General features: G+C 41.9%; 1 protein-coding gene across 1 annotated transcript in view; it reads left to right on the forward strand.

Moving 5' to 3' along the window:
- Positions 1–920: 920 nt before the first annotated feature.
- Positions 921–18,824, forward strand: part of Mob1b (MOB kinase activator 1B) — a 31,121-nt gene continuing 13,217 nt past the window's right edge. Inside the window, exons 1-2 of the mRNA XM_021210330.2 lie at positions 921–1,154; positions 17,462–17,683. Coding sequence (XP_021065989.1) covers positions 1,141–1,154; positions 17,462–17,683 — 236 coding nt within the window. The 5' untranslated portion in view covers positions 921–1,140. The remainder of the gene's footprint in view (positions 1,155–17,461; positions 17,684–18,824) is intronic.

Genomic DNA, 18,824 nt, shown 5'->3' on the forward strand with positions numbered 1-18,824 from the left:
AATACCACTGTCTCCTACGTAAAAAAAAAAAAAAAAAAAAAAAAAAAGTCCTGTGCTCTCTTGGCTTACTCCAAACTTTTGATCCTTCTGCCTCCATCTCTGAGGTGTAGCGATTCAGGTAAGCACCACCACACACATTTATTTATTTATTTAATTTGTGTGGAAATCAGAGGACAACTTGTGGGAACTGGTTTTCTTTACCACGTGGGTTCAGGGCTATCAGGCTTGGAGGCAAGTTCCTTTACTGGCTGAAATCATCTCAGGAGTCACCAAACATTCTTAAACATAAAGCTCTGCCCTCAGCTTCTTAAGCATGTGAGAATTAAAGTTCCTCCGAGAGCCAGGCTGAATAATTCCCAGCGTTTTGGGCATCAGTTCTTCGAAGGGACTCCACAATTGGTTAATCCGTATGGCCACGGATAACCAGCGTCCCTGCCTCAGGGAAATCTGGATCTCAGCTCTCCTGGGCTCCCTCCGTTTCCCTAGACAGCTAGCTTGTTCAAATAAAGATCTTACCTCCTAAAACATTTAATTCCCTTTCCCCAAATCCCATCCCCCAAGTCATTACAAGCAGAAAAACTTTTTTATTTTTTTTAAAGTGCGGGCGTAGAGGGACTGGGGACGTGGCTCTCAGTTCGCGGGGTTTTTGCCTACATCAGAGCACAGAGAGCGAGTCCAAGACCTTCCGCTGTCCTCTCTGATGGCGACTCCCTCCCTCTCCACCAGACCCAGGCGTCCTGGAACAGCGGTCCCCGCACGCAGGGCCACGCCCCCAGGTCACGTGCTCGGGCAAGGTCGCCGCCGGACTGCGCGGGAGGCCGAGGTGACCCGAAGGTAAGCCGGAGGTGGGCGGGGCGCCGGAGCTCGCTCTCGCGAGACTTCGCCGCGGGGCCGCGGGGCCGCGAGGAGGACGCGGCGGGCGGCGCTTCTTTGGCCGCTCGGCTTCCAGTCCGCCGAGTCTGCCGAGTCCCGGCCTTGCGCTTCCGCCCCTCCGCCGGCCGCGGGAAGTAGCGAAGCCCGAGAAGTCGCGGCCGCCCCGCCGCCGGCGCGCGTCCTCCTCCCTCCGCCGCCTTTTCTCCCATTCAAGCCCGCCGCCCCAGGCTTCGCTCAGCCGAGCCCGCAGCCCACGCCGCGGCCGACATGAGCTTCTTGTTGTAAGTAGCCCGGCAGCGCCGGCTTTGTTCCGCCGCCCCCTGGGCCCCGGGCTCCGGGGGCCCCGACCTCGGGGTGCTGCCCGGCCCTGCCTCCTCGTCCTCCTGCTATTGCCCGGCCCTGCCTCTCCGTCCTCCTGCTGCTGCCCGGCCCTGCCTCCCAGTCCTCCTGCTATTGCCCGGCCCTGCCTCTCCGTCCTCCTGCTGCTGCCCGGCCCTGCCTCTCCGTCCTCCTGCTATTGCCCGGCCCTGCCTCTCNTGCTGCCCGGCCCTGCCTCTCCGTCCTCCTGCTATTGCCCGGCCCTGCCTCTCCGTCCTCCTGCTGCTGCCCGGCCCTGCCTCCCTGTCCTCCTGCTCTTGCCCGGCCCTGCCTCCCTGTCCTCCTGGTGCTGCCCGGCCCTGCCTCTCCGTCCTCCTGCTATTGCCCGGCCCTGCCTCCCAGTCCTCCTGCTATTGCCCGGCCCTGCCTCCTCGTCCTCCTGGTGCTGCCCGGCCCTGCCTCCCCGTCCTCCTGCTATTGCCCGGCCCTGCCTCTCCGTCCTCCTGCTATTGCCCGGCCCTGCCTCTCCGTCCTCCTGCTATTGCCCGGCCCTGCCTCCCTGTCCTCCTGCTCTTGCCCGGCCCTGCCTCCCTGTCCTCCTGGTGCTGCCCGGCCCTGCCTCCCTGTCCTCCTGGTGCTGCCCGGCCCTGCCTCTCCGTCCTCCTGGTGCTGCCCGGCCCTGCCTCCCTGTCCTCCTGCTCTTGCCCGGCCCTGCCTCTCCGTTCTCCTACTATTGCTCAGCCCTGCTTCCCCGTCCTGCTATTGCCCAGCCCTGCCTCTCCGTCCTCNGGCCCTGCCTCTCCGTTCTCCTACTATTGCTCAGCCCTGCTTCCCCGTCCTGCTATTGCCCAGCCCTGCCTCTCCGTCCTCCGGGTGCTGCCCGGACCCTGCCTCCCCATCCTCCTTGTGTTTCCGGTCCTTGCCTTCTAGTCCTCCGTGCTGCCCGACTCTGCCTTCCTGTCCTCCTGGAGCTGCCCATCTCCGCCTCACCGTCCTCCTGCTGCTGCCCGGCCCTGCCTCTCTGTCTTCCTGGTGCTGTCCAGACCCTGCCTTTCCACCCTCCTGGTGCTGTCAGGGGGTGGGGGGCAGCTCCCTGCCCTCCTGTTCTGTTGGGGTGCCCTGTCTCCCTGTCCACTTGGTGCTGTTGGGTGGGGTTGGGGGTAGTGGCTGCTTTCCTGGTGCTGCCCGGGCCGAGCTTCTCAGGCCTCAGTGTGCTACCTGGGCCATGGACCCCAGAGTCTGTGTCCGTATTTCTCTACCCGGCTCAAGGCTCGATCTTTGCCTGTTTGTTCTGTCTTCCTGCCTGCCTGCCTGTCTGCCTGCTTCCACCTCTGTCTCTTGTCTTTCTCTCGATATAAATATGTGTGTTTGCAAGCTCGCCTCCCACTCGTGTGTGCATGTGTGTATTTCCTCACTTACCTCCCATCCCATTCTCCTGACTGTCATCCAACACTTGTCAGGTCTCCCCGCTCAGTGCCAGCTGCCCATTGCCTGGAAGATGGATTGTTCTTATCTGGCTACTTGGACCCCTTCTACGTCTTTGTTAGGTCTTAGGGTTGAGAAATGGAGAGCCAAGTTCCATAGAGAGGATTTCAAAACAGGGTTGCCTGAGGGCCTGGGTACTCTAGCACCCTGCTTCTTGCAGTGCTTTCTTGATTTGTAGAGGTTGTATTTTTTCATTCACCTTCCAGATAGGATGTGGGTAATGTGCCCAGGGTTGGTTTAGGTCCACTGGGCTGTTCTCCAGTTGTCTGCTAAGACCAACTTCAGTGTTACATTTAGTGCTGGAAATTATTTACTTTATTATTTACTTTATTATTACTATTATTTAAATTCTTACCGTGTATTTCAGACCAATTTGAGGTGAAGGTAGGGACCAGGGCACAAAAATAAGACAGGAAGAGTTTGGAACTTCAGGTCCTTGAGGTAACACTGAAGAGTAACTCTTGAAAGTTTTCTCAGAGTCACCCAGGTGCTTAGAAAGCTGATTTAAATCCAAAATAAAATCAAGTCCTTCAGGGTTGTAATCTACCTCATAAATGCTCTTTTATTGTTGTGGAGCAAACAGAATTTAGCCATTTCTTTCTGTTCAGATTCTCTTTCCCCAACCTCATAGTTTCAGTCATTACATTGGTAGCACCCCTATCTCCACATGCTCATAGCTAGGGTACCATTTCTTTTTAGGGTGTTGGGGCAAAGCTGAACATGATGAAAGGCTCGCCCTGAACACATTTTCTCTTAGGTACAGGGTCTGACTTGTGTCAGCCTGCCTAACACCTTTAAACTCAATAGTGAATTTATTCTAGGGCTGATCCTGAGTTTGTCAGTACTAGAGGAGAGAAACCCAGTGGCTTCTACAGTAAGCTGTCTTGTCTCACAGTTTACCTTTAATCAACATATCCAAGCAACTCCCATGCTGAATGTAATTTGACATTGCTTATACTCTGTTCCCAAGAATGTAAAAGCTGTACAATAGCAGTGTGGATGGTTGCAGCTGACAGGCTTGTGTCTTTCGGACCTCATAAGCTAACATAGTTGAAGTATAGGAGGGCCACATTTGGCTGACTTGGTGATTGGAACGGGGCTAGTGCTGCTTCTTTAACACAGGTGTCATAGAGTCTTGTTTTATGTGACTCGGTATTAGGTGAGCATGTGGTAGATTAGTTCATTTTTTAACGGATGAATGTTAGTTATATATTGCTATAACTAATGTGATCATCTAGAGAGTTTGTACTATTTGAGAAACAATTTTTCTAGCAAGAGCACAAATAGAAAGCTTTCTCAGGTAGGGATTGCCCTTAACATACCCTCAACAGGTTTTGCCTGTCAGTTTAACAATCAAAAATGTAAATCTGGAGGGAGCCAGGCATGGTGGCACACAACTTTAATCCCAGAATTTAAGATGCAGATTCAGGTGGATCTCTGTGAGTTCAAGGTCAGTCATGGCTAATAGTGAGACTCTGTCTAAAAATGAAACAAAATTTAATCTGGCAATTTTTTTTTTTTTTTAAAGATCTATTTATAAGTACACTCACTGTAGCTGTCTTCAGACACACCAGAAGAGGGCACCAGATCTCATTACAGATGGTTATGAGCTACCATGTGGTTGCTGGGAATTGAACTCAGGACCTCTAGAAGAGCAGCCAGTGCTCTTAACCACTGATATTTTGCCAGCCCTAATCTGGCAATTTTTGTTTGGTAGTTTATTATGCAGGGGAAGCAGAGAAAGAAAAATTTAAAGAGTTAAGTATAGAGATCCTCTGGTCCTTGGAAGAAGGTTACTGTAAGTAGATAAAGCAGAGGAAATAGGCTAGTGAGAGATAGGGTTAGGACATGCTGAGTCATGTCTGAGAAGGAAAGCTCTAGTGATTACAGACCCCAGCCTTGCTGGGCCCCAGCACGAGCACATGGTAAGATAGCCAAGCTTCCTGCCTAGTGGGGTTTATGTTCCACTCAGTGACCACAAGGACTAAATGTCAGTAAATTAGTGTGGAAGAAGAACAGATGTGCTGTGGGACAGAGTAAGGCAGGGGAAACAACTTTTGGCTAGGGACTGGAGGCAGGTAAGGGCAGTCCTGGTGGGCACACAGGCAATCCTCCACAGTGATACTTTTGTATAACTCTTTGTTTTTTTTTGTTTTTGTTTGTTTTTGTTTGTTTTTTTTTTTTTTTTCTTCAAGACAGGGTTTCTTTGTATAGCCCTGGCTGTCCTGGAACTCACTTTGTAGACCAGGTTGGCCTAGAACTCAGAAATACGCCTGCCTCTGCCTCCCAAGTGCTGGGATTAAAGGCGTTTGTCACCACGCCCGGCATTTGTATAACTCTTAAATACAGATGCTCAGGGTAAATTTTCCTTGCATTATGTGAAAGGCAAGGCTAAACTATGCTTGTGTTATACATTGGCCTCTGCATGTCTGCAGATTAAATTGAACTCCCAGATGCTGAATATAGAAACTGGATAAAAACCTAAATTAACTTTGTAGACCCAGTTCCTTACATGCCTATGTGGAGAGTATGGGTACCCCAGAGACAGTATCAGTCATCTCTAATGGCCATAGTGCACTCAAGAGGTTCTGAAGCCTAGGAAGCAAGTTTGTTCTAGGTAGGTTTCAGGGAGGTTTATGAAAAATATTGGGTACTATTTAGTGAAAAGTAAGAGTTCTCTAAGAAAGAAAGGGAGTTAGCATTTCTTAGCAGATGGGCTCTTCAACATTCACTGTTCTACTGGCGGGACAAATCATGGTTACCAGCTGAGGATTGCTGGTCCAGGCTTTGGAAAACAGTTCTCTTTTAGATTCTTGTTGTCGGTGGTGGTGGTTTTTTATTTTTATAATTTATGTATGTAAAATGCAGAGAAATTAGAATAAAAATGAATCCTGGTAATTAGCCATCAAGAAGTATTTTTGTTTCAAGCATTTTAAAATTCTTTTGAAAAATAATGAAAAAATGAAAGTGTTCGTTCCTAATATAAAGCTTTTTGATAGAGTTAAAACAATATAGTTAACTATATATCTGGTTTAGGGATGTGAATAAGTATGTCATCTATTTCTCTACAGGAGAAACAACATTGGTTTGGGAGTGGAAGGGAGAAAAGAAGGAACTATGTATTAATTATTCTGCTGGCTACCTTCCATCTTTCTATGTGTCAATAACAGTGTAAGAAAAGAGATCCAGCCATTTGTTTGTTGCCCCGCCCCTCTCTCACTCACTCACTTTCAGTTTCTCTGATGTTTCCTTGTGCACATAGGTTATGTGTATGGGGCAGAAGTGTCACTGAAGTGGTGCTCAGCTTTTGTTCCTTATGGCATCTGATCACATTTGTCAAAATTGTGTATTTGTCTATTACTGGTGTGTGGTGTTTCCCTGCCCCACCCCACCCCCACCCCCCAGTGTTACTCTTTGTAGCCCTTGATGTCCTGGATCTTGCTCTGTAGTCCAGGCTAGCCTCATACTTAGAGATCTACCTGCCTCTGCCTCCCAAATGCTGGGATTAAAGATGTGTGCCACCACCTGGTTATTACTGGTATTTTAGTTTTGGTGTTTAAGTTGTCTGCCAGGATCTTTCGTGTTATTTTACCTTTTTATTCCTCCTTGTAATTAGCATTTTGTGTAAGTATTCTGATTCTGTCCTCATTCCAATTTTTACTCCCTCTCTTTAGTGTCCTAGCTTTTTATCTTTAAATTATTTTTGTAATGATTGCAAGACTTCTAATTCTCTCATCACCTGCAAATTTATATAAGATTTATTGTAAGGAAGCTTAGTTTGTATTAAGATATGGATGCTTTGTTCCTCTAAAGTTCATAATTGAAGTACAATCACCAGTGTATAGTTGCGTGCATATTAGAAGGTAGGACCTGTGGGAGATGGATAAGTAGTGCTGTTATGAGAGGCCTGAACAGCCTTGCTTGTCCCTTTACCCTTTAGCCATGAGAGGAGCCATATAGTCTGCTGCTACTGTTTTGGTTACAACAGAATTGTTCCTAATTTACTCAGTCTAAGATAATAAAAGGGCTGGGGTGTAACCTTGAAGTTTTCCACCTAGCCTCTTTGTTCACAGAAATAATGACTCTGAGCCTTAATCATATATGAATAAATGATAACTATATAAGCTATAAGCTTCTGCTTGTTCCCGACTAGGTTGTTGGTAACTTACTTAACCCATTTATTCTATGTTGTCTTCCATACAGCTAGTTACCTCTCAGGTTAATGCAACTGTCTCCTCCAAAGTTTGAAATGAATTTCCCTCTCACCTGACTCTTCCAAAATCCTTTCTCTCTTTTCTGGATGTCCTACTTTCTAATCCTACCTCAGCTCATTGGCCATAGTTGTTTTTTTTTTTTCTTTTTTTCTTTGGACAGGTGATTCTTCCACACAGAAAACAAGAGAGTCTCTCTACATTTTTCCCTTTTAGTGCAATAAAACATTCTTTGTCTTACATAATAAATTATATACCATAAGAACAATTATGAAAACCATCAGGTAAGAATTAGACTCATAGTGTCCAGTCCATTTGTATTTGGCAACTTTGAAGAAAGTATTCTATTGCCTACCCTATCTTGGTGAGTTTAGTGTTCTGTACTTCAATCATTTTCTATCAAAACTTGTATTTATAAACCTAAGAATATCGTCTTAGACCTTAAAACATTTTCTCAAATCATAAACAGTTTAAGCTTAATTGTGAGACTGTAACCATCTAGTCTTCAACCCCATCAGAGACGTGAAGAATAATTATCACCTGAGTGTGCAGGAAGTGCAGGCAAGCAGCTTTGAAAACTAGAGAAATAATAGAGATAGTTGGTTGCCTGGACAATAACTGAACATTTTCTCTGAGTTGCTGGAGTACCATCTTTAGCTTCTGGCCCAGACTGTCTGACAGACCTTTTTCTGTGAAGCGGGAGTTTTGAAGCACTTGCCTACCTTGTTCTTGCAAAGCTCGGCAGTTGACTTCCTTGCATTCCATTTGTCTATCTAGTTGGGCAGCATATTGTCAGTCATTGAAGCAAGGGCAGTTTCTTGCTTAGTGGCCAACTTATCACATATGGAGTTTCTTTGATGCTCATCATCTTTGAAGAAAAATGGGGGTGCTGCCAGGAGCAGACCTATCTCTTTTTCAAAAAAGCCTTTTGTTTAATAAAACAACCTTAAATGCCATTTTCTGTGGATATCTGAGGTGTTTGAAGACCATCTATCTATCCATAGGAAATCTGAATTGTTTGTTTCTAGCTTTTATTTGTTCAACTTTGAAAATATTTTATTGTAATTACCTAGACTTATATCTAACTTGACAATGAGTTTGATTGCCTGGTTACTAATTTGCATTTCTTATCTTGAATAGTTTGTAATAGATTTCAAAAGGACTAGAACTTAATATTGCATAGGTATAATACCTTCAACAACAATAGTTGAAATATGTATACATAGTATGGTATAACAATATATAATTCTAAATCTGTATCCATATACGAAGTCCATACTAATGTAAACAAGTGTAACCTTAATTTCATATCAGTATACAAAGATCTATACCAATGTAAGATTTTTGGCTAGTAGTAGCTCTATAGTTTTCAGAGTAGATTCAATGATCTACCCTTTATTCCTATAATTTCCCCTTTCTTTTCCCCGTTCCTCCCTAACACTGGATAGGAGAGAAAGAAGGCTAGAGACCTCCCTTGTGTTTCTTCCCTGTCCAAGACCATAACAACTTGTAACCAGCCCCTTAAACAACAACAAACATCCATCATTGAATGATCTGAAACCATCTACCTCCGCCTCTTGGGAATGGGGTTGTCACTCTTGAAATTTCTTTCTGCTGTCTGGGGGTGTCATTTTCTTTTTGTGCGCCTCCTCCCCCACCCCCAGTTTGGGATATTGGTCAGTCTTAAGAAAGTTAACTATAACATTAGTTGTCCAGTCTTTGCATGCTGAGAAAGTTCAGGGCTTAATTGAGGTTCTTGCTGGAACAATATGTGATGTTGGATGATTTACCTAGCTGTTTGGTGAAGCAGCTAATGAGGTAGTCTGTGATTGGATGTAGCAGGATGCTGGGATAATATGTCTCAGTATCTCAGCATCCTTCTAGCATCCTTGAAGTGAATCTTTTCATGGCTGCTTTTTTGGTTATTTTTCTCTATGAATGTATAAACTTTTTACAGGTAATACACATTTCTGTATTGACTTAAGTAAGGAATGTATAGTGTGCACAATTTAGCTAAAGAAGATTTTCAGTGCTTGTTTGAGAAACTAAGGCATCTGTCTTTCTTTATAAGTTAGTTTGGATTGTATTACCAAACTGTAATATAAATTTCTATCTTTGTGTTTTGAAAAGATGGCATAAGTCTTGAGGATTCTGTAGCCAACAAGATTTATTGGCTATGAATAGCTAAAGTTGTGACTGAAGACATTTTAATGTCTCAGACAGTCTCAGAGCTGATCCCAAGGAGAGGGATCAGCAAATCATGTTTTTGTGTGTGCGCGCGTATACACACATACGTACGTATGTTCATTCATTCATTCATTCATTCATTCATGCTTAGGCCATAAGCTTTGGCTTGTTCCCTGACTAGCTCATAACTTATATAACCTGCTTAAACTATTCTATGTTTTCTACATGGTTAATTACCTCTCTTCAGGTTTATGTGACCATCTCCTCCAGAGTTCACAGTGAGTCAACCTCTTGTCTGACTCTTTCTCAGAATCCTCCCCTCCCCCTTTCCCTCTTAGATCTTCCACCTTCTATTTCTTGCCTCAGCTCATTGGCCATAGGCGTTTTTAATTGGCAGGTGCTTTGGTACAGTTCACGAGAGATTCTCTTTACCCTGGGGAGGTGGTCTGGTGAGTAAGAGTGAGGACCTCAGTCCAAGTCCCCAGCAGTCTTCCCTGTAAAACCTAGCACTGGTCTGTGTGTGTGTGTGTGTGTGTGTGTGTGAAAATGGCTGGGGCTCTCTGGCTAGCCAGCCTAGAGGATGATGCTGAAAGTGACATAAGAGGACAACTGAAGTCCTCCTGTGATCTGCACACTTGTGCATACGCATGCATACACCATGTACCCAAACAGGACAATCTAGGGAAGTGGATTCCTAATGTTCTTCAGTTACTTGGGATCTGAAACTACTATTACCAGTTTTGGTGCTCAGATTGTCCCAGTTTTGGTCAGTGACAGCCCTGATGCTGGTTTCTGTGTCCTTTTCACTTAGGGTCACCTCTCTTTTGAAGTACATCCACACTTTTTGACACAGGGTTTTCCAGGGTTATCTTACACTTCCTGTGCCTCAGCCTTGGATCTGGTCAGTTCTCTTGAGGGCTTTGATTCCATTCAGTAGAGAATAGTATTTAGAAAGCAAAAATATAGATGCCATATACACCTACTGCTATAGATGTCTTGCTGTTCCTAAGTCATTTCCCTGGACACTGCTAGAACATAGATACCCATACAAATGCATGTATGTCCATTAAAAACATCTGTATGTATTTATGAGGTTGCAGCACTCAGGCCTGTAACACAGGATTCATTCTAGCCGCCCCTCTTCCCTGTTCTTCACTTTCTTAAAACCTGTCTTCCAGTTGTCCTCATTTACTTATTTGCTACCTAGTGGGCTTTTTGTTTGTTTTGACTTGTCTTGATTACCTTTCTGTGGCCTGGGCACCAGCTGTTGTGTGGCTGCCCCAGAGTATTGCCCCTGTGTATAGCATTTGTGGGTGCCTATGGTAGATACCTTAAGAATGAAAGCAGTATGAGACTCCATATATATGGTATCTGTGCATCTAAGTAATCTGTTTTTTATTTACTTTGAAATTTGTGTTTAGTAACAATTCTCAGGAAATATTGGGAGAACTAGAGATTCTGGGTTTATAAAAAATTTCACTCCATAAATTATAGTTGTGTACAACAATGATATGAATATTATATTTGTTCCGGAAATACTGGTTGTTCTTTTTTTTTTTTTTAGCATTTTGATGACTGTTAGAGGCTGTTATTTTATAACAATTTTCAGCATTTCCAATAAATAGACAATTTCTGTACTTTTATTATGCTATGTATTAGTGGTATTCTGGTTTTTCTGAGATTAGAAACTAAATTTGAAGGAAACTAAGAATTTGAAGGAAAGCAAGTATCTGGCATTATTTGGATAATCTCATAAATAGCCTTATTGCTAGCTTTTGTTGTTGATTTATCATCATCATCATCATCATCATCAGTGTTTTGCTTTGTAATCCAGAGGTCCTGGAGTGCACTCTGAAGCCTCGGCTAGCTTCAAACACGTAATGATTCTGCCTTAGCCTCCAGAGTGCTATGGTTACCCAACTTTATTGCTTAACTTTTTTTTTTTTAAAGATTTATGTATTTGTGGGTCAGTTTTTTGGTTATAAATATGTATGTGCACCTTGTACAAGGCAGTGCTCATACAAGTCAGAAAAGGACATCAGATCCCTTGGTACCAGAGTTACTTGTCATTGTGAGCTGCCTGGTAGTTGCCGGCAATCAACCTTGAGCTTTTTGGAAGAGAAGTAGCAGTGTAAAAAAAGAATAAGTAAGTAGAAATGGTAGGGGTAAAAGTGTAGAAAGACAGTTTTGTGCTGTATTGGTAGTTCACTTTAGGTGAGGAAATCCCAGTCACCATGCACCTCTAATCACAGCTTCCCAGGAGGCTGAGGAAAGAGATGGCCTGAGCCGGGGACCGCCGACCAGGCTGGACAACAGAGAAGATAAAGTGGGCTTGTTCGTTTGTTTTGTTTTTGGTGTATATGGGAACATTTTGAGACAGGGTTTCTTTGTATATCCCTGGCTGTCCTGGAACTTGCTCAGTAGACCAGGCAGACCTGGAACTCACAGGGTTAAAGAGATCCACCTGCCTCTGTCTCTGGAGTACTGGGATTAAAGGTGTGTATCACCACTACCCAGCAAGATCCAGTCTTAAAAGCACAGAGAAGAACAACAAAACCACTCACAATTTTGGCTAATAAATCTTCTTCAGGAATTCTGAACAGAACAGTAAGTCAGAGCACAAGCAACAGACCTCAGAATAATGTTGAAAATGTGTAGTTTGCTCTTCACTGACTCAAAAGTGTTTTTTTTTTTTTTTTTTTTTTTTAAAGATTTATTTATTTATTATATGTAAGTACACTGTAGCTGTCTTCAGACACTCCAGAAGAGGGAGTCAGATCTTAAGGATGGTTTGAGCCACCATGTGGTTGCTGGGATTTGAACTCTGCACCTTTGGAAGAGCAGTCAGGTGCTCTTACCTGCTGAGCCATCTCACCAGCCCCTCAAAAGTGTTTTCTAAGAGTCTAGAATAACACAACAAATTGAGTTTTTGGTGAAGAAGGGATAGTGGAAATGGAATTAGTCTTCTGAGTAAAGACTATTGCCACAGGAAGCTTTTAAACAACTATTTTAGGAGTTAAATCTAATGCTGTGGCAAAGTAATTCTCTAAAGAACATGAAGGTTATGTTTTTGATTACAAGGAAGATAACCAAGATGGGTCAAAAACCTGACCATGTAGCAAATCAATAATTGAGTGCAATCTGGGAATCAAGTTTTGTACTGACAAGAAAGTGAAAAATGGGGGAGGCTAGAATGAAACCTCTGTTCCAGGCTTGAGTGGTACAGACTCACTTGATACAGACAGACAGCTACAGATTTTTAAAATGGGCATGCATTTGCATGGGTATCTTTTCTAGCAGTGTCCAGTGAAAGGGCTTAGAGACAGCAGTAGGAATGTATGCCACCTATATTCTTAGACTTGTGTGAAGGACAGGGAGAAATGCTTACTCTACTGGGTTAATGGGGGATTTGAATGAATGTATACAGACATAAATCAGAGTCTTTATAAACATGGTCACTCTGCTTGCTGTGAAATGTCTATGCCTTGTAAATGAACTGTTTCCATATTCAAAATCCTGTTTGGTTGTTTTATAAATTATCTCATTCTGTAATGCATGAAGCATTTATTGGACCTTTCTAGTATGTAAACCAAAGTATTGCTAGCTGATTGAGGGAGAAAAGGGGGGGGAGCTTTAGAAGTAAATAAGATGTGATTTCTGCCCTTAAGAATATTAAAATTGTAGACTCATTAGTTTCAAGCTCAGTAATAGTGGTTAATTTTAGACATGCTTACTGTAAACTTATTTGAATATATATGTGAAATAGCTGTAGCCAGTGTACAGCAGTTACAAAATACCTTTAGAATGCTCACGTATGCAAAGCAGCAAGACCTAATTGGGTATCGGAGACTTAGCTTGAGTTTCTAGTGTTGATGGCATTCTTTTTGTTTGTTTTTTTGAGACAGAGTCTCACTATGTAGCTCTAGCTGTCCTTGAACTCATCACATAGACCTGATTACCTTCAAACTCACAGAGATCTGCCTGCCTTTGCCTCCTGGGTGCTGGAATTAAAGGCCATGCCTGGCTAGCATCCATTTTTATTTAATAGGAAAAGGAAGAATAGAATTCTGTGTCTACCTGTTTTTTGTAGTTTTTTCTTTTTTTAACTTAAGAGATTGAGATGGGCTCAAGAACATCTTTAGAGATGGTCCTTGTTTACCATGCTCCCTAGCTCACCAGGTTAACATGCCTTTCCACCATGTCTCCTGCTTTACATTACGCTACCATTTCATTTGTCTGAAGCTGCCTGTCTTTGTCAGTGTTCTTCCTATTATTCTGGCTGGCTGCTGCTTCCTTAACATGCTCATTCTCTTAGTTCAGGATCTAACTCTTTCCCCTGGCTTGTGCCCTTTCACAGTTTATTAGATGCCATTTCAATATTCTTTCTAGTCTTTTTTAAATTTATTTTTAAAATTTTAATTTATTTTTATGTGTATGAGTATATATCAGTATGCCACTTTGTATGCCTGGTGCCAGAGTTGGCCAGAAGAGGGTAGCCAATCCCCAGGAACTGAGTTACAGATGAATGTGAACCACCACATAGATGTTAAGAATCAAACCTAGATCTTTCTGGAAGAACAGCCAGTACCTTAACCTCTGAGCCACCTCTCCAGTCCTTTCCTTGACATTTAAACTGTTAGTGTTAGAGTCAATCCAATTCTGTAGTTTTGTGTAGTTGTACTACTGACATTAGTTGAAAATGAGATATTACTATATATGTATGCTATGTATACATGTATGTTAAGTGCTATGCTACTTGTCTCTTATGTTAGTTCTAGTTGTATAAGCTAAAAATAGAAATTTTTCTGGGTAGTGGTGACGCACACCTTTAATCCCAGCACTTGAGAGGCAGAGACAGGCACATTTCTGAACTCGAGGCCAGCCTGGTCTACAGAGTGAGCTCCAGGACAGCCAGGGCTACACAGAGAAACCCTGTCTCGAGAAACAACTACAACAACAACAACAACAACAAAATAGAAATCTTATAGCAAGTATTTACTGTTTCTCCCCCTCCTCCTTTCCTCACCTTCTCCCTCCCCCTCTCTTCTCCCCTTTCTTGCTTACATTTTATTTTATTTTTTCCCCTCGGAACTCACTATGTAGATTAAGCTGGTCTCAAACTCAGAGATATACCTACCTCAGCCTCTTGAGTGCTGGGATTAAAGGTGTGTGCCACCATGCCCAGCCTCTTTCTTTTTGAGGCAAAGACTCATGTATCCCAAACTCACTCTGAACTTGTTACAAAATAAGAGGGTGACCTTCTGCCTCTCCTGCCATAGCAGCGCCTCTCTACTTGTCCAGCTTTCTGACCCGTGGCAACTATAATCTATCTGTCTATGAATTTGCCTATTTGGACAAATAAGTGAAGTCATTCAATATGCAATACAAAATATATTGTGTCTTGTGTGTGAGTTCTTTTCTGTTTGTACAGTGTTTTCAAAATTTATCATTTGTAACATATTTATGTTCATATGTAACATGTATTTCTACTATGTGGATGACCTGCTTTTATGTATCCATATATCAGTTGATGGATAATGCTACTATTTTACATTTTTAGTGTGAACTATTTGGTCAGTTCTTTTGGGAAATATTCTCTTCCCTACCCCAAACTGGTGATTACTGATTATTTACTGTCTCTAGTTTCCAGTATATTTCACTGAGTATTTAAGTCTTCATGACTTGATAGCATATTTTATCACTATTCCATTATATAGACAGTACATGGCTGTTAAATGGCCAAAAATATTAAAGAACATTTTTTCATTGTTTTTTTTTGAGTTACGGTCTCACTGTATATAGCTCTGGCTGTCCTGGAAACAAGACTAATTTCAGACTCAGCGATCCTCCTGCTTCTTTTTATTTTTTATTTTTTTTTTAAAGATATATTTATTTATTTATATGTATATGAGTACACGGTAGCTGTACAGCTGGTTGTGAGCCTTCATGTGGTTGTTGGGAATTGTATTTTGAACCTCTGCTCGCTTCGGTCAGCCCCACTCACTCAGTCCCTGCTTGCTCTGGCCCAAAGATTTATTTATTATTATACATAAGTACACTGTAGCTGTCTTCAGACATACCAGAAGAGGGCGTCAGATTTCGTTATGGATGGTTGTGAGCCACCATGTGGTTGCTGGGATTTGAACTCAGGACCTTTGGAAGAGCAGTCAGTGCTTTTACCTGTGAGCTATCTCACCAGCCCCGATCCTCCTGCTTCTTTCTGAGTGTTGGGATTACAAGGGTACATGCACTTAGCATGTTTTGTTGATTTTAAGAATCTCTTGTACATCTTGGTCTCGCATCTTCTACTATACTGTATGTAGTTGGTAAATGTTTGTTTTTAAGCTTGTGGCTTCTTTTTTCTTTCTTTTTTAAAAAAAGAATTACTTATTCATTTTATGTATATGAGTACACTGTAGCTATCCTCAGACATTCCAGAAGAGGCATCAGATCCCATTGCAGATGGTTGTGAGCCACCATGTGGTTGCTGGGACTTGAACTCAGGACCTTGGGAAGAGCAATGAGAGCTCCTAACCACTGAGCCATCTCTCCAGCCCTGCTTCTGTTTTCTTAATGCTGTCTTACACGGAACAGTTTTCATAATTAAACCTATTAGTTTTCTTTTGTGATGGCTTTGCATCTAGAATCTCACCACCCAGTAGATTCAAGATTGCAGATAGTTTTTCTCCTAGAAGTCTTATGGAGTCATACATGAAATCTGTGACCCAACTCAAATTGTTTTTGTATAAGGTGTTAAGTTTGTCTAGAGTTAAGTTTTTGCATATAGATTCTCTTAACACCATTTCTTGAAAAGACCATTCTTCCTTCATTGAATTTTATTTCCTTATTTGTCAAGAGTATGTGCCTTTAAAAGTAGCTCTATTAGATATAATCCCATAGTTCATAAATCACTTATTTCAAACATAATTTGGTGTATTGGTATTTTCCCAAGGCTTGTCAATCATAATCATTATCAATTTATTAAATGTATTCCTCCTTCCCCTACCTCTGACTACTGACAGTATTTATTGATTTGACTGCATGTTAAAGAAGCATTTAATCCTTCTATACTTCTGACATAGCCAAGCTTGAAAACAGTTTGGTATTTTGTTACAAAGCTAGGCATAATGTTTGTATTCAATTTAAATCACCCCTTTAAAAAAATTGCTATTTTCATGAAGGTGATAATATCCTGTTATTCCTAAAGACATTTGGGTATATTTAATGCACATGTACATATTGGGGGTGCACCTGGTGTGGAAACCAGAATTTGACTTTTGAGTGTCTTCCTCAGTCTTGTTGCTCAGATTCTTTAGTTACTACATTGTTGAGTTTAATTCTTTCATGGTATTGGTTTTCTTGGAGTATTTGGTGATTTAGAGGTTGTCTTAGCTAGAGTTTTATTGCTGTGAAGTGATACCATGACCAAAGTCACTCTTATGAAGGCAAACATTTCATTGGTGCTGGCTTACAGTTTGAGAGGATTTAGACAATTATCATCATAGTGGGAAGCTTGGCAGCATGGAGGCAGTGGTGCTAGGGGTGCCAAGAATTCTATGTCTTGATCCTAAGGCAGTCAGTAGGAGACTATCTTCTCCATTGGGCAGATCCTGAGTATAGGAGTCCTCAAAGCCCAACTACACAGTGACACACTTCCTCTAACAAGGCTAATAGTGCCACCCTCTGTGGCCAAGCATTCAAACATGATGATTCTTTGGCAGCCAAACCTATTCAAACCAACACAGGGGTTGTCTCTTTTATTGTGTATATGTATACGTTCTGAAATTTGAGCACATCAGTCATAACTACATGCTTACCCAGAATTCCTTCTGCATTAAGATTGATTGCAAATGCTTCCCATAATTGGGTAGAAAAGCATTGAACTTCTTTTCCCCTTGCTCTTGGATTTTTGTATTTTATTGATATAAAGGTGTATCTGCATCTTATAAGTGCATGCACTTCTGTGTATTAAAATGAAAAACAGGGTTGAAAAGAGGTAAAATTACTAATATTTATTATAATTTTTTGTTTTCATAGATTACAGTCTGGTTTGTTTTCATTGATTACAGTTTCAGAGTGGTTGGTTTATTGTGGAGAGCTGGATTAGTTACAACTTAAAGGGTTTTTTTTTTCCTCCTCCTGAGTTAAATTAGAGAATGTAGAGGAAGTTCGTATGTATTTTAGGTAGATAACATAGTCATTACAGTAACTACATTACTGCTAGGATTAATGCAGCTAATATAGTTTAGGTTTGGGACTGAAAGTGTAATTCCTATTAATTTTTAGATATTTAAGACAACTTATTCAGTAAAGAATTATAGATTCCATTGATAGTATGTGTTTAAATAATCAAGTATTTCCTTCCCCTCTTTTTTTTTTATTTACAGTGGTAGTCGCTCTTCTAAAACTTTTAAACCAAAGAAGAACATACCAGAGGGGTCTCACCAGTATGAACTCTTAAAGCATGCAGAAGCCACACTGGGCAGTGGCAACCTGCGGATGGCTGTCATGCTTCCTGAGGGAGAGGACCTGAATGAGTGGGTTGCAGTTAACAGTAAGTCACCCTTGTGTTTCTGGCAGACTCTGAGTTGGGTCAGTGACCTTCTTAGGTGAATGGTGAGGTGCTGTCTATTCTAGGATCTATTTGGCTTGATATCACAATATAGTGATGTCAAAATAGTCTGATCTCACAGTATAGTGATAATGAAATAGCCTGATATTATAATGTAGTGATGTCACAATAGCCTGATATCACAATATAGTGATGACACAATTCAGCTTTAGTCTTTATATAACTAAGTTTCTGAATATGAAATTTTATAAAATGTCAATAGAACTATACTATCACTTTTTGAATTATGTGATTAATTATTATAATGTGATTATAGTTTTGGACCAAGATACTTTTGTTATTGGAAATAAAATGTTTTGTTTTTTCATTTTATTGGTGAGAGCTATCTTAACTATAAGGTAATTTTTGTGATGTCTCAAAGATGATGAGAATAAATTTCTAGTATATGTGTACATTATTACAGGGTCTCACTGTGTAGCCCTGGCTGGTTTAGAATCACTATGTTGATTATGATGGTCTTCAATTTAGAGAGATTCATCTGCCTTCCAGTTACTGGGATTAAATGGGTGTGCTAACATGCATCACTCTACCTTGTCCCTCCTGTCCCCTCCTGTCCCCTCCTGTCCCCTCCTGTCTGCTGATCCTTTCTCTTCTTCCTTTTGGCACTTGTTTGTGGTTTTGTACCTTTGAGAGCTCATTTATTACTTTATTTAGTTATTTAAATTTTTATACTTATTTGTGTGCATGCATGCACACATCTGTGCCAATGGCATGGGTACACATGCCACAGCAAATATATGGAGGGCAGAGGATAGTTTTTTTCCTCTACCATGTGGGTCTTAGAGATCAAATTTAGGTTGTCAGGCTTGGTGGAAAGCACTCATGCCCACTGAGTTTTTGTATGCATATACTGCAGTATTTGGCCAGCATGAATATACTGATTAAGAACTATTAAGAAAGGCTGTGTAGAACTCTGTATTGCAGAACATAAGACATTATCTTAAGTATAGAAGCAGATAGTTACTTTCAGGCTCAGTTGCTGGGCCTGAGTGTCTGTTGTCTAGAATAGCACGGTCCTCTTTGGGCTTCCACATTACACACACAGATGTTTACAGTGTGTTGGCTATTCTTGGGTTTTTGTATTTTGAAGTAACTTTTTAGCGCGGGGGGGGGGGGGG

The sequence above is a fragment of the Mus pahari genome, chromosome 13 (genome assembly GCF_900095145.1).
Source record: "Mus pahari chromosome 13, PAHARI_EIJ_v1.1, whole genome shotgun sequence".
Taxonomy (NCBI): domain Eukaryota; kingdom Metazoa; phylum Chordata; class Mammalia; order Rodentia; family Muridae; genus Mus; species Mus pahari.